At 42.2% G+C, this 16,880-nt stretch overlaps 1 protein-coding gene across 1 annotated transcript in view; it reads left to right on the top strand.

Moving 5' to 3' along the window:
• LOC105480993 (glutamate ionotropic receptor NMDA type subunit 3A) overlaps positions 1-12,877 on the top strand; it is a 171,571-nt gene extending 158,694 nt beyond the window's left edge. Inside the window, exons 7-9 of the mRNA XM_011740233.3 lie at positions 3,656-3,820; positions 5,166-5,242; positions 9,594-12,877. Of these exons, the coding sequence (XP_011738535.2) occupies positions 3,656-3,820; positions 5,166-5,242; positions 9,594-9,933 (582 nt within the window). The 3' untranslated portion in view covers positions 9,934-12,877. The remainder of the gene's footprint in view (positions 1-3,655; positions 3,821-5,165; positions 5,243-9,593) is intronic.
• The last annotated feature ends 4,003 nt before the right edge of the window (positions 12,878-16,880 follow it).

Below are 16,880 nucleotides of genomic sequence, written 5' to 3'. Positions count from 1 at the left end.
CTATTAGCATGTGGGTATAAACAACAGAAGTTTAAAGAAAAAAAATGTATAATATAAACTGAATATGGCCTATTTGTTATTGAGGTACTAAGAGAAAAATTATTGTTTTTAAAAGACTAATTATTGTTATGCACAAGAAAACAGAGGCAGCCATGTCCAAAAAGGCAAGATGACTCACTGCGAGTTACATTTTTCCTCCTCATCTTGGCAGTGTCTTATAAAAAAGCAGTGCCCATCTTCTCAGAGTCTAACTGAATGTTTGATGATGGTAAAGTCCAAACTAAATTCTCCCAGTCTGTTCTTAATCCACAGCAATAACTCACTGAATCTTTCATATTATAGCCATATCCTGTATACACTAAAATAGGTCTAGGTCAAGGACTATTTTCAGACACATTTGTATGTACTTTCTGCATGTCAGGTTTATATAACTGGTCGCCGTTTGCACGCAGAGATGTCCCAGGAAAATCCCTAGTACCTCTGAAGCCCTAGGGGTCCAATGTGCTTCCCTACCAAACCCTTTCCCAGACCAGCATTCCTTGTTTCCTAGGGCTGGGCTTCTGCCTGCATTCCCAAATCATCTGCCCAGTTTTCCTGCCTTGTGCCAGTCTCAGAGCCCCCACTCAGCTCTAGTCTTTTCTTTTCTAGGGACTATAACACTGGTCTTTGATTCATAGTCTGCAGTACTGGCATGGAGGGAGAGAGATTTCCTGAGCTAGGCTCCAACACAGCCTGAAATCACCGAGCTTCGCTTCTGAGTCCTGACCCCCAGATAGACTTCCCTATGCACTCTATGCCTATGCCTGAATCATGCCTGACTGGCTGTTTCTCCAGAATTGAGGTGGGGAGAGGTGGGAAGAATGAAAGGAAAACCCTTTAAAGAGAATGGGAGGGTCATTTACATCGGACAAATGAGTCAGTGAAGACTGTGGGCTCTGAAAACAGACTGCATGGGTTCAAATCCCAGCTTCACCTTCACGAGCTATGTGACCTTGGACAAGTTATTGAAATTCTTTGTTGCTCAGTTTCCTCACTTATAAAATGGAGATTATACCAGTTATTTACCTTATAAATTGTCATAAAGATGAGGCAAGTTGCTACATTGATAAAGTGCTCAGAATTGTGCCTTACACATATTAAATGTTAAATAATTATCAATGATAATGATGACCACAAGCTTCCAGCAAAGGGGTAACACCCAGACTCCTTAGTATGGCATCTGAGGATTTGCCTAGTGTGGCCCCGTTTCTCTCTCACTGCATATCTTTGTCCATGTGTGCCATTATAAAAAAAAATACCTGAGACTGGGTCCTTTTAAAGAAGAGAACTATATTCCCCACAGTTCTGGAGGTTGGAAGTTCCAGCTCAAAGCACCAGCAAGTTTATTGCCTTAGTAGGGGCCTGGTCTCTGCTTCCAAGATGGCACCTTGTTGCTTGACCTCCACAGGGGACAAATGTTGTCTCCTCACATGGTGAAAGGGTGGAAGGGCAACGAAAGGGACTAGCTATCTTCCTCAAGCCCTTTTATAAGGGCACTCATCCCTTCATCAGGGCTCTTAATACCAACCCTTGGAGTTTAAGTTTAAACATATGAGTTTGAGAGGGACAAATACATTCAAACTATGGCACTATTCATGCCTTATATACTCTTCCTTCAGCCACAGCAGTCAGTTTCACAACACTATACCACTGTCCAGGAAAGATCATGTTTTCCTTTGTTTATGCTACTCTCAGGTTAGTGCGTTCACTTTCCCCACCCAACTTCCCCATCCTGCCTCTCTTATTCAAACGTTATTTCATGCACCAGCTTCCCCACAAATCCCAGGAAGCGTGGATCAAATGTATCATGGAGGTATATGTTTGTTTTCTCCCTAGACTCAAGCTGTTTAAAAGGAAAGACACAAAGTCCTTCTATCGCCATCCCATGATACACAGAAGAGTGCCTAGCACATAGTATTAACTCAATATATTAAGTGTTTTTAATTCTACAGGATTGACTCTTGTCATTGATGTCAATGGCTAAATAATGGCTGTTTTAGAGTACATGTGAGGGTTTTCTTAGATTATCTACACAAATCACTTAGCAAAGTGCTGGCCACATATATTTATTGTGACTAGTACTGTTGCTATAACTGCTGCTGTTTTGGTGTATAGCAGTATAGCAGAAAGAGCTCAAGCTTTGGAGCTGAAGAGAAATGGAATGAAAGACCAACTTTGCCACTTAAAAGCTGCAGGAACTCCAATTTCCTTAGTTATAAAATTGAGGTTATAATATCTATTTGAACGTAAAACACTTGGCAGAAAGTAAGCAACCAATAAATATCATTAGGTTCCTTCTCTTTCTCTTCTATGCCTATTTTTGTGGCTTGGCTCAGTTTACTACACTTCTCTGGTCTCACTTTCCTCCTCTGTAAAAATGAACTAGATGATTTCCATGTTCCCTACCAGATCCAAATTTCAAAGTTACTGAACTCACCATCTTTTTCCCCTTGAATCTACTCATTCTCTGTCCCTGAGGGAGGTTCTTTCCCTGATAGCTACCCAGTATATTAAATTGTTTCAATTCTCTCTCTCTATCTCTCTCAATCTCTCTCTAAGAGACCATAAAGTGGTCCAGACCCAGGGCCTTGGCACAACTCCATGGGCCATTTGCACAGTGGGATTAACATACGAATAGCACCTGTCAACTGAAGAATCATGAGCTTCATAAATTCGGACAGGAGATCTTTATTTCTCATAAAGGGTTGTGGCCAGCGGGCCAGCCATCCTGCAGAATGGGAAGCATAGCCTCAGCAGAAGCTGACAGCAAGCACTTCAAGGGAGGGGTAAAAGGGAACAGGAATTTATGCTGAGTGGGGTGGCTGAGTATACATATTGAATAACCTATAGGAGGAGTCATAAATATTTATGAAAAGAGATACATGCACATGTGCCGTTGAGCTTCATGCCTCTTCATAGGCCCCATGTTCAAAAAATGGTGGTGTTAGCGTGACCCAAGGGTGGAGTTTTTGGTCTTCTGATGTCCAAACGTGAAGCTGAGGACATGAAAACCCTCACTGTGCATCCCCTACAAGTTGGTCAAAACCATCTGGAGATGGTGGTCATCTTTTAGGAAGGGTGCATTGTGAAACTGGTGAGCTGTCACACTGAAACTGCAAAGAGGGAGGGAGAATCTGGTTATGGCCTCAGATGATTAGCTAAAGGTGATAAAGCAATGAATTATCAGCTTCTTGTTTTCCAGAGCTAGCTTCTGCTTACTTCTTAAGAAAGAATTATAGCTAAAATTAATAAGGAAGGGACATAGTGAGGCATGGTAGACCTCCCATTCTATCAAGGCCAGCAATTCAGTTTTTAAGGTTTCTCTGGGGTCCCCATGAACAAGATAAAGTTCGTTCAGTCAGTTGGAAAGCTTTGAATTTTATTTTTATTTCTCACACTCTAGGCATTGGGAGATCCTCGGCAGCCCTTAGTCCAACCCTGGCTGAATTCCTTTCATGATGTAGAATAAAAGTCACAGAACACACAGGGAGAAATAGTCTCCAGCTTTCCTCGAGTCCAGAAAAAATGAATATCCATCTGAAAACCAAAGAGTGCACGGGCATTGGGCCAGGTATATCATTGTATTCACGGCCTTTTCTTTCCTGTTCTGTCACAGACTTTGCAAATGGGCATCAAACACTTCTCTGGACTCTTCGTGCTGCTGTGCATTGGATTTGGTCTGTCCATCTTGACCACCATTGGTGAGCACATAGTATACAGGCTGCTGCTACCACGAATCAAAAACAAATCCAAGCTGCAATACTGGCTCCACACCAGCCAGGTGAGTGCCACAGATGTCTTGCTCCAATATTCTTAAACTGTAGAATTCCTAGTGATGGGAGGATCCAGAGCCCTATGTCAGACTGATAAGTCATGTTACCACAATAACGAGGGTGGGGTAGGCACTCTCATTAGAGCAGAAGGAATTATCTCTATCCCATTAATTCACATTTCCCTTATATTGCTATCCCACAGTGCTCCTTCCTTTCCTATAACCCTCCACTGTTGCTCATAATAGAAGCAATAGAACTTTTTTTAACCAGGTTTCACTTAATAGTGACAGTCTGAAGAGATGGTGTGAAAGATTTCCTAGGTTCTTTTCTTGCCAAAATTGAAACCTATTACATGAGTTTAAAGTCCCTGGTCCCCTTTAAGCAATCCCACTTGCCCCTGTTCTCTCTGCTTCTTCCCTGGTCCAGAGAAGTTTGAGATCCACTGGGGCCAAGGCCAAACTTCACAAGGTCGCAGTTCTCTGCTGTAATCTAGACATCAACACACTGATTTACAGGGAGAACAGAAACTGTCAAGCAGACTGGCGATTCAAGCACACTCATCTGCACATCTCTCCCTGAATGAAATTGGCATGGAGACCCAAAATGTAGTCAGAAGGCTTCATAATGATGGAAGATCTCTAACAAAGGGAGTGGTTTCACTTGATCACAGCAAGGCTGGATGAGCCATCCTGGCCTCTCCTGTGGTGAGACTGCCTCCTGCCCCTCAGTGTACCATGGATTACCTCCCAGCAGGGAAGCTGTCGCTTCTTCTGCATTTACCCCACTCATGTATTCATATACCCTCACGCTAACCTCCTCGCTTTGGTAACACTTTTCTTCTTCCTAGATAGGTTACTATCATTGGTTTGGTTACAGTTGAACCCTGTTCTTCCTACTTTCATCCTGGGAAGTATTTGGTCCTCTAGGAGAACTCCACGTATCTTCCTTATTGTATCCTAATACGATTAATTTAATTCTCAAGAGTCCTCCTTCCCTTCTTTGTTTTGGTTGTCAATAATTTTGTACTTTTTACTCATCTTTAGCAATTGTTGAAGGCCTTTTGCTACGTATTAGTTATGATTGTGCCTCCTTATATCACATACTGTCTTATAATACTGAGCTTTCCATCAGAACACTTTGTTTATCCAGGTGGAATAATAACCTCTAATTAGAATTTTTGTTCCCTTGAGATTTGAGGCTGAATGTTGATCTATTTTTAGGCATTCCTGGAATTTGTTTAAAGAGGCCAAGGTTTGTAATGACTACATATACCATTAAATGTCAAGTGGTTCTTCGTCCCCTGACCTATGTGTTTCTCATAATTTCTACATGTGAATCTGTTCTCTCCACCAGAGATTACACAGAGCACTAAACACATCATTTGTAGAGGAAAAGCAACAGCATTTCAAGACCAAACGTGTAGAAAAGAGGTAAGAAGGGGCCAATGGCAACTGTCTTTATATTTGTAAAATAATATTTAGAGATCTAACTGTATAAATAATTATTCAGATCAAATCAGGACAATTTGTTTAACAACAGAATCAGTATAAATACAGGGAAATAAAACATAGAATAAAAAATGTATATGGACACTAAAATGCAGTGTACACAATATACTGTCATGGTTAGAAGTGTAGCCATGGACTCTAGGATCAACCCTCTTGATCCAAATCCTGTCCCCAAGACTTATGATATGTGTTACTTTGTGTAAGTCATTGATTTAATCTCTCTGCACCTCAAGTTCCTCATTTGTAAAGTTGAGATAAAAACAGTACCTATTTCCTAGAGTAGTTGTAAAGATTAAATGAGATCATACATGTAAATCTCTGAACGAAAGGAAATGCCTAATAAATATTAACTATTATTATGTACAAAATACATGTAAGAATTAATGAATACTGCAGGCAATTAATTTCATGGTTTACTGTCTTTTGGCATATTTCCACTCCCTACTCCTTTCTAGCACTCTTAGGAACAGAGTATTGGAAATATGAAACAGACATGTCCTGCCTAATTCATTTCCTGGCACTTTTCTACAAACTCCCTAGCAAAGAGCATCTTATTAATAGGAAATAACAAACATTAAATGCATTGATGACATCTGAAAATTGAAGCTCTTCACTCTCACCACACCAGGCTGTGGATGACTGTTCCCTAGTTCATGGTGACTAAAGATGTCAGAAGCACTTGGGTCTGGTTCCTGGCTGGAAGTTTCTGCTGCCTGCTGCCTAAGGCAACCCTCCTGATTCTTTCATACACCCAGAGGCCTCAGATGAGGGCATCAGCTCCAAGCAACTGTGTCATCTGTTACATATCCTCAGCTCAAAGCTTGGCTTTCTAGTTTTGAAATCTGACACACCTCTCATCATAACAGAAGAAAAAGGGATGGAAAACAGGATTCTTTTTCATTGTTAGTATCTCCTCTGGGACTGCTGCAGTACCCTTCTATCCAGTCTCCATCTAGCTTGTCAGAATCATTTCCTTTATCTCTTGAAGTATCTCTTTCCAGTCAGTGAGCACTCCTCCCGCCTCTCTCAGTCTGTGGTATTCCTGCATCGTATTGCAAGTCTGTTAGTGACAAGCTATATACTAGTCCAGCCACAGCTGTTCCATGTCATGTTACATCTATTTTTTCTATTTTTAACATACATTTTTAATAACAGTAACACAAGAAGACATAGCAGCAAATATATCATCTTACAATGACAAAATATTTGTTTTCCAGCTTCCTGTTAACAGAAACAGGAAGCCCAATAATCCCATCTCCAACTGTGATATGATTCATATTCACGTCTTTCTCACATAAATTGAAAGCCATTTGTGTCTTTTGACGCAACTTACCCACTTTTCTTGGCAGATTCCCTTCCTGAACCCCTTATTTTAAGGAGCTAAGGAGAACAGGAGCTCATGGTTTAGCTTGGGCTCACATTTCCTGTGCCTACCTCTATACAGCCCAACATTAGCAGCCTGTCAAACCCAACGAGTGTTTGGCATCCCATGGCTGTCATGTCTCTTTGGAATAGTCCAGTGGAGTACTAAACCTCAGTGTTATATAATTGCTCCAGGGAAACCTATTTTTAGTGTTAAATACCCATTTTTAGCATTAAATACAGCTCTCTCGCTGGTCACATAACACTCTAAGACTGAAGAAGGCTTGAATCAAAGCAAAGCCTAAATGTTACTGAAGCTAGGAGTATAACACGCGCCGTGGGTTATTTTTTTCCAAGCAGACACTGAGTCTTACACTCAGCATTTGTCGCCTTGCACTCATAGGTACCCACATCAAATACCAGACAACTGGTGATACTAGCAACTAGAATTTGGCACAAAGTCCAGCATTTGTTTATTCCTCCATATTATATTACCAGATAGATATACAAAGCTCTGGAGAAGACCAGTCCAGCTATCTTTACTTACCTTATCACTGTGGCTAACTAGACAGTTGAAGAAAATGTATAGATGCTCTACTCTCAGGTTTTCCCTGCTATGAACCATTGTATGGCATTAGAACGCTCTCTCCCTCTTCTCTTGGAAGAATATCTATGTAAATGCTCATGCCTGCTACAACTTGACATCCCTCCCCTGTGCTCCATATTCACTGAACAAATAAAAGAGCAAATAGATAAATGAATGGATTACTAACACGAGTTTGAGGAAACGCTTGGAGAAATTTTGGGCCATGATATGGAAGTAGGTATTACCCCTTATTCATTTAACGCAGAGAAAATAAGGTACATATTACAGGAGACTATTTAGATATAGCCCTGGGTTTATTCAACATGTGATTTCACATAAATTTTTGGTCTATCCTTCATCTCACTGGGTTCCCAATCAATACACGCCACTCCCCTTTTCACTTTCCTCTCACCCTAAGAAACACAAAAATTATACACTATAACAGCACAACCACAATTACTTTGAGATTATTCAAATTCAATAGGAAAAGATTTGAAGAAAAATATTAAAGGGAATTATCAAGCTAGAAGGAAAATTATATCTCCTCTCTGATTCAGGTCTAAAGTCAATGGAGCTATAAGTGGGTTCATTACAGAACTTTTACCCAGCCCAGGATACATGAAAACTGAGTTCTGGTGCCCTCTGCTCATTTATATAAAACTTAGACTATGAGGCATGTTAAAGAACCACAGCGTGGTTTGGAGTATGTGTTTCAATGGCTTGGGGCATGTATAAGTTGGTCTTCGCTATGTGATAAATCATCCCAATACTTAATGTTTTAAATAGCAAGTTGCTTACTAATTAATGGATCAGCTGTGCAGTCTGCTGATCTGAGCCAGACTTTGCTGATTTTGGCTGGGTTTGCTCATATGTCTGTAGCCAACTTTGGGGGAGGAGGAAAGCAGCTAAGGGCTGTCTGATCTATGATGGCCTCAGCTGGGTCAACTGGGAAGCCTGAGGATTCTCTCCATATGGTCTGCCATCATGCAGCAGGCCATTCTGGACTTGTTCACATTGTAGCAGCAGGGTTCCAAGAGAGTGGAAATGTGCAAGACTTCTTAAAAGTTTAGGCTTGGAACTGCCACTCTGATATGTCTGCCACTTTCTGTTGGCCAAAACAAGTGTGAGAACAGTCCTAACTGAAGCGGGGAGGAAAGCAGATTCAGCATAGGTACACGCTGCAAAGTCACATTATAGAGGGCATAAATAAAAGGAGAAAAGAAGGTTTATGGCCACTTTTACATAGAGACTTTATTATTCTTCTCTTTCCCCTTCTCCCTCCAGATTGTCCCCCTTCTCCTGGCAAGTAAGAGTCCAGGAAAAAAGTAAATTCAGTTACATGAATGAGAACAAAAACACAATGGTTTGGTAGGGTGTTTCTATTTAGTTTTGTCCTGTGGTTGATTGCAAAAGTTGTCATAACCCTCCTACTCCTCCTTCTGCTTCTCCTATGGTAGAAAAAATCAGCAGCTATGCTGCTTAGGGCTCTAATCTGTTCTTGTAGTAAGAAACTCTTCTTATTGCATAAGTGTCAAAGTGTGTTCCAGAAACAGGCTCAGTCTCCCCCTGTGACTATTTGGCAATAATTCTCATGCTGTCTATAGCCATCTCTCCACGATGGTAGTAGGTGATAGGATGCAAGCCTAAAACAGGATTGCAAATTGCTTTCTATACGACTTTCATTATCCCAGCAAGAAACTGAGGGCTTTCTTGGAATTTTTTAAGCATCAGACCTGAACTGTCATTCTCAACTCACATAAAAAACATCCCTATAGCAAGAAACACTTTGCTGAGACCTGTGGCTTATATGCTTTTATTCTCCCCAAAATCAAGTAGTAAATATCAGGATGGTCCTGTGGGACTAAGGATGAGCCATGTTATGAGATCTGTCAGCAGGCTGATGCTCAGAACCCAACAAGTGAATAAACAGATTTCGCTTTTATTAAAGCATCATCTTTCAAACCATAAAATGTTTCAAGGTGTGGCTAGTTTCTGAGCTTCCCTTGCAGAAAGGAAATTAAAAGCAACCTGAGGTTGTTCACAAAAAAAAAAAAAAAAAAAAATGTGCCATACCCCATCCTATCAGCCCTTCAGATGACACCCGATTCCAATTTCACAGCAGCATCGGACTTGAACTTTTGAATGTTCATGACTCCTTATTGCCCCATGACACCCTAGCAGGGAGTCTGTCCACAGCTTTGTTACTTCGTCTCTAAATGCACACCCAGCTCCATATTATTGACACAGGAAACGGCTAACAGATGAACAACAGCACTTTAAGAGCTGCAGAATGGAAAGTAAGTCTAAAATTTCTCTGTTTCCTAGGTCCAATGTGGGACCCCGTCAGCTCACCGTATGGAATACTTCCAATCTGAGTCATGACAACCGACGAAAATACATGTTTAGTGACGAGGAAGGACAAAACCAGCTGGGCATCCGGATCCACCAGGACATCCCCCTCCCTCCAAGGAGAAAAGAGCTCCCTGCCTCGCTGACCACCAATGGGAAAGCAGACTCCCTAAATGTATCTCGGAACTCAGTGATGCAGGAACTCTCAGAGCTCGAGAAGCAGATTCAGGTGATCCGTCAGGAGCTGCAGCTGGCTGTGAGCAGGAAAACGGAGCTAGAGGAGTATCAAAGGACAAGTCGGACTTGTGAGTCCTAGGTGACCACACTGCTCCCCTTTCTCAGTTCCTGACCTTCCTCTGAGCCCTTGAGACACTTTGTAATGCTCTTTTGTAACTACCGACAAAGGTATGGGGAAGCTGAGGCCTAGGTCTTCTTAGAGGTCAAGTCTGCTCTCCCTAGCCTAAAATGCAGCAGCAGCTCCTCTCAAGCTCACTCCCTAGGTCTCCAGGGTAGGAGTGTTTTTCTAGCAAGAATCTTAGTCAGGAGTAAGCTCTGTGTGAGAGATCTGTGAATAATCAGATAACCCCAGCTCCTGTTAACCTTTTCACCAGGTGCCACAGTAATATTTCTGGTTTTTAGCCCTTTCTCTGCACTACCAACAAGAGATAAAATTGTTACTCATACTTATGTCTTACTGGGTTGTTGGTTTTCATCATAATGCAGAACGAGGTTATCAAGGGTTGTAGCTTTTGATACTTCTGAATGGGGAGCAGGTAAGAGCAGAGCACCTCCCACTGGGGGTGGGGTACTTAAAAATTAACTCATTCGTATCATAAAGGTCAAGGATTGATTGGCTAGGCAAGAGCCATGTTTTTGAGAAGGTTCCGGATCTCTGACTCCATCCTGTTTAGTAAGAACAGGCTTATTAACACGCCACTGTGAAAGGGGAAGGGGATGTGGTAAGCGGAAACAGAAGACAGGCAGAAGAGGCATTAAAAATGCTTATCATGCTTTTAGAACAAAAGCTCTGGGCCAGAAAGGCAATTTGGCTAAAAAATGAATAAGACTACTTCTAATGTAATTAAGCATCTCCACTATGGTGTGTGCCTTTTATAAAGAAGAGAGAAAAAGGCAAAGCAAGGTTGTGGCCTTAGGTTGGACCTGGAATATCCCTGCTTATTGCCTATAATGGAATAAGTGACACTGTGGTGAAATGCTCTACACACCACACACTAGGCCATTTTCAGATCAGCAGTCACCCATCGCTTGGCATAGAAATCCCAAAACCTCCAGCCTGGGAACACCACCAGCTTTGACCATTCAAGACTTTGCCGTGCGCTTTGCATATCTGTATAGAAAATTAAGTCAATTCCCCATCCTCATACTCACTCATCTCTGAGGAGCTATGAACAGGTTTTGGTCCCTCTAATGATCCTCCAGCCTCATCTAATGCCCCCCAAAGACTGATACAAGTAACCTCCCCTCTGCTTAGGCGCCGCTTTCTTAGCATATAATGTTTAGGCAGCTAGAGAAAGGAATATGGGTCAGTTCTCAAATGTCAATGGAGATAAGAGTCATCTAGTGGAGAACTCATCAGAGTGCAGATTGCCAAGACCCTTCTCCAGAGATTATGCGGTGGGGGGTGGAGGTCTAGAGGTGAGCTCAGAAACCTACTGTTAGCCAACATCCCCAGGTGACTGACACGGGTGGTCTAAGAATTACTCTTCTAGAAACACCATTCTGGAAGTTTGGCTGCCCACAGGCATGAGGAGAAGCATGAAGAGAAAACCTGTTTGAGAAGTTTGTTTTGTTTTTTAATAACTTTAGCACACATCTGCTGATTCTCCTTCAACATCCTCACCCCCACCCCTGGGCACCATTTAGGACAAGACTTCCTTATTTATCAGTTACTTGCTTTATCTTCCCAGGACTCATTGTTCCACTCCCAATCAATTTGAATGCCTACAATAAGTTCAGGAGCTGTGCCAAGAACTTTCCTCTTTTACAGCTGCAGATCACTGGAAAGGTGTCTCAATCACAAAACTTCTCCCTCTACTACTGGATGAAATGTGCATTTCCACCAAAATCTACCCAGTCGCCCAGGGAATAACAACTTAAGCTGTAGTTAGATAACATCTAGTGATTAATTGGCTAAGAAAACCCTGGAGTGGAGGGAGGCTCGGAGATACTGATACGGATGTGGGAGGGCTCCAAAGTTAGAGGTCACCAATCCCACAGATGAAACAGTTCAATAATGAGGAAACAGGTGAGCCCTGAACACAGAAAAGGACAATTCTGTGTTGAAACACCCATCCCCTGACGTTCTCACCCCAGGCCCAGAAGTAGGTTTGCAGCTGCCTTTGGAAGATTTTGCCCCTTAGCCATCCCCACCCACTTGCAACAGCTAAGGATGCTGGAGACTCTGCCACCATGCTCTGCGTGCCCCTGAACCTCTGTGCTGCCCGGAAGGCTGATGTACAGGTGTACCTCAATCCACATTACAGCCATGCTCCTAATGTACATGGACATTTTTGTAACTCAGCTCATATTCTGACTGTATTTGAGAAGCTGGCTCTTTAAGGGAACCCAGAGGTGAATCCTTTTGTAAAGTAAAGCACCCTTTTGTAATGCAATTAATTATCCCTTAATGTATCTGTTTTGTAAGTCTGAATTTTTGTATATCGGGTTTACCTTAAGCTTCTCTAGTGAGGCATTCTGAGCAGTGGTGATCACATGCCAGATCGTCCTGCATATCCACGAAGTAGATGACCAATGCACGCTCCTCAAACATCTTTGGAGGAACTACCTGGCCAAAACACTGGCCAGGATGCAGCAAGCAGCAGCAGGGGCTGAAGGCAGGCTTACTGCCGTCAACATTGCTTGAAATGCCTCTATGTTCTGAATAAAGAAAAACCATAATTGCTTGTGGTGAAACGAAGCAGTCTTCATGTTAAGTAGCAATGGTTATTTTTACTGGTAGTAATTGAACAGTGTTTTGCAATTTGTGAAACAGTGTATTGTGTTTTGTAAAATGTCATGAAATGGTGGGTCCTTGGAAACCTCCTTTCTGTTCAGCTCCACCTCTGTTCTTTCAACTCCTTTCAGGCTCAGAAAACAAAAACATCAGAAGCCTTCACATGGAGGGTTGTATTCTGGTAAAGAAGAAAGAGATAAGGGATGCTACCTTGCTTCCTCTACTGGTCTTCCCTTTTCATGAGATCAAGAAGGCCTCCATTCTCTTCCAAGCGCTCTTGCTGGGAAACCTGGAATATGACACATTGTGTCACACACCCCAACCCTGTTTTCCAAGGGGAATTTCTGGCACAGGAAGCACATAGTAAAGCAGGCTCGAATGAGCTGAAACAGATACAGCTACCTGGTTCGTGTAAATAAGAATAAAGGCCCCAGAGTGTGTATGCTTCCAGGTGGAGGAGAAAGGGGAATCTCCCAAAATTTAAAAACAAGTTGGAAGAATAACCAGGACAGCCAAGTGAGGCAGCCACAGGGACCCAAGCAGTAGAGGTCTTTAATGTGCCTGGAGATGACTCTCCGTCATTCACGAATCTTGCTAATGCACAAACCCTATCAGGAGCTGCTGCTTCCCTTCCAGCCAGAGAAGTTGTAAGTGGAGCAGGTGCCAAGCAGAACAGACCTTATCATCTGGGTAACAGAATTCTCAGTGTTGGTGCTGTGTCTGTTAGAGCCTTAGAGCAAGTTAAGTACTTCCTTGGTGTGGGTAAAGAAAAAAGGCGAAAGAAACTACTTTAGAGCCTTTTTCTCCCAACTCATACTTTTGATAGGAAAACCAGAAAACCCATCCAGTTCTTCAGAAATTGCTTTCTAGGCATTAACACTACTTTAGTATCTATACTGTTTAGTTATTCCTTTCTTAACCCACCTAAACTACCCATCTAATCCAGGATTCCCTCACTCTTTTTTAGTTTAGTTACTAATCATTTTATGAAAATAATGTACTTATAAGTATTTTCTTAAGGTTTGTGAAGAGTATTTGCATTGTGTCTTCATTTTAATGTGTTTGCAATCACTCCGCTCCAGGAAGAACGGAAATGCTGTCTTGTGAGCATGAAGTGAACGGGCTGTTTTGCTCCAGCCACTTTTCTTGTACAACCACATGGATGGATTAGATGTCCTCAGGTCTTTTCCATCTTCAGTTTCTATGACTGTGGAATAAATGTTCAGATAGAAACTTCACTATTGGATGTACTGCTGGCTTTGTCTTTGGAGATTCAAATGTTGACATGATACCAGTTCCTTCTTAACAGGAGACCCGTTAATGCTATGATTTATGTTTGTTTCCTTGCTATAGTTCAAAAAAGAAACACAAGATATACTGAGAAAACTCAGAGCTCAGGCATCATGAAATGGCTTCATCTGAGATAGACCTTCTAGGAAAAAGCACAAGTTCAGAGGTCTCTAAAATCCTGTACTGATCACCCTCATTAGTAATTCGACAAACATCCGCTAAACAGCTTCCATGTAGGTGCCAAGTGCTGGAGACACAACAGTGAAGAAAATAGGTATGGTCCCCAACTTCTGACTTTTTTTTTTTTTTTTTTGAGATGGAGTCTTGCCAGGCTGGAGTGCAGTGGTGCGATCTCGGCTCACTGCAACCTCTGCCTCCCGGGTTCAAGCAATTCTCCTGCCTCAGCCTCCCGAGTAGCTGGGACTACAGGCGCCCGCCACCTCGCCCGGCTAGTTTTTTTGTATTTTTTTTTTAGTAGAGACGGGGTTTCACCATGTTGGCCAGGATGATATCGATCTCTTTACCTCGTGATCCACCCACCTCGGCCTCCCAAAGTGTTGGGATTACAGGCGCGAGCCGCAGTGCCTGCCCTCAGTCTGACCTTTTTACAACCTATAAACAGGTAATACTTTAAAACTAACATATATTGGGTACTTACTATAAACCATGATCTTAACAACCCCACAAGACAGACACTATAGATGTAGTCTTAAGTAGGTAAGTGGGACCTCCAGTTTACAGATAAAAACATAAGAGTTGGGCTGGGCACGGTGGCTCACGCCTGTAATCCCAGCACTTTGGGAGGCCGAGACGGGCGGATCACGAGGTCAGGAGATCGAGACCATCTGGCTAACATGGTGAAACCCCGTCTCTACTAAAAGTACAAAAAAATTAGCCGGGCGAGGTGGTGGGCGCCTGTGGTCCCAGCTACTCAGGAGGCTGAGGCAGAAGAATGGCATGAACCCAGGAGGAGGAGCTTGCAGTGAGCCGAGATGGCGCCACTGCACTCCAGCCTGGGCAACAGAGCGAGACTCTGTCTCAAAAAAAAAAAAACAAAAAAAAAACCAGAGTCAGAGAAACTATGTAACTTGCCCAAGGTTGCCGAACTAGTAATAGTAACAGATTAGTACAACCATGCAGGATTCTGGTCACTGCCTCACAATTTTCTATTCTTCCTTGAATCCCCTTTTAGTCTTTCTGCCTTATTGCTTCTTTCCCATGCCTCAGTACGGCCCCTAGCTCCACAGAACAGAGAGGGAAGTGGATTGTATAACTGCACCTTCATTGGTCCACTTAACTCAACACTGTAATACCTGTATCTCATAAAAATAGCATTTCAGCATCTTTTCTTTCTGCTTTCTAGCCCAACCAAGAACTGATGCAAACACAGTTCACAGTTACAAATCATCAGCAGGCCTGCAGTCCCAGACAAACTGGCAGTTTCTGATGACCCAAGCAGTTTTAGCTGCAGGCAAATTTGCCTTCATGAATCTGCTAGCCTGTTGCCTTCTTCACACATATTCTTTCAGAATAGAAACAATCAAATCTCATGAAAATGTAAACCCACTATAACTTAATTCAACTACCTACTTACCTAAGGATGTTTCTGCATTACCCAATCATTCAGATTCTGGATGCCTATTTGTACCTAGGCATTGGGGCTAGTTGCTGGAAACAGACAGATAAAAAGAGCAGGTTCTGATCCCACAGAGCTCAGTGTAATGAAAGGACACAAGCTGACAACATATTATGGTGTATACTCTAATAAAGAAATGCACATCGGGTGCTATTGGAGCAAAGACGACACTGTGTGTGTGTGTGCATGTGGGTGTAGGTGTGTGAGGTGAAGAGACAGGGTGGAGGGTAACAGGCAACTGAAGTAAAAGCAAAGCATGTACAAAATTCCAAATTTGGGAAACCCTGGCAATCAAGAAACTGGGACCTTCAAATCATTTCATATAACAGAAACACACAGTTTCAGGTGGATGACAAACTATATGGACTGGAAAGAGAAAAGCAGAGGCAAGATCACTTGTGCTGAATTGGATTTGTGTCCCGAAGACTACAGGAACCACTAAAGGATTTTAAGGTGAAGAGAAAACTAGTAAAAGAACAGGATCCTCACCACTAGGTGGAGCTGGATGTCACTCACATGCATTTTAGTTGTAGGACAGTGAACAGATTAAGTTAACTTTTTGAAGTTTTGGAACGAGTTGGCCATGACATCATTTACCAGGACAGGCAGACTAGAGATAGACAGACATGGATAAACATGTGTCTTAGATTTCAGGGAGGATGTCAGTGTTTCCCCCCCTCCCCAGAAATAGGAAGAAAATGTAGATGGTAACAAAAGTTGATCTATCAATTTATTTGCTCAACAATAATAAAAGTTAGTATTTGCTGAGCATTTACTAGGTGCCAGGCACTGTGCTGAATGTCTCCTGTATAATGACTCATTTCATCCTCCATACAACCCTATGAGGTAGTTATTTTATAGATGAAGAAACTGGAGCATAGGGACATGAAGTAACTTGCTAGTAAGTAGCAGCACCATACCCAGGCAAGTCGGACTTCATGAGAAATATATTTAACACAATGCCTGGAGTCACAATAAGCACTCAGCAAATGCATATGTTTGGGAGAGCAGGAAGAAATCTAAGATCCCTTGATTCAATCCTACTCTACAACAAGGTGCTAAAGGAACTCAGTGAATTCAGAAACAAAATGTAGTTCTAATCCAGGCAAAGAGTCTAGTTAGATTAGTATGATCAAGGATAAGTACAGTGGGTATATATAAGTCTTTAGGAGACTTCAAAATGACTCAGAAAGTATTTTCACTTATTATCTACCTGATGACAAGTACTCTATTAGTACAGGTCTCCAATTAGGATAAAAGAACAATGGAGCTCTCATAGTAGCATGTCAATCCTGTGGCTAAACTGAGTGGCCCTGGAACCTATTTCCTCACTTCTAGAATAAGGACATGGTCTGAGTTCCCT

This window comes from Macaca nemestrina, chromosome 14 (genome assembly GCF_043159975.1).
Source record: "Macaca nemestrina isolate mMacNem1 chromosome 14, mMacNem.hap1, whole genome shotgun sequence".
Taxonomy (NCBI): domain Eukaryota; kingdom Metazoa; phylum Chordata; class Mammalia; order Primates; family Cercopithecidae; genus Macaca; species Macaca nemestrina.
Note: the sequence above shows the minus strand (reverse complement) of the source record. Positions and strands in the feature narration are given on the sequence as shown.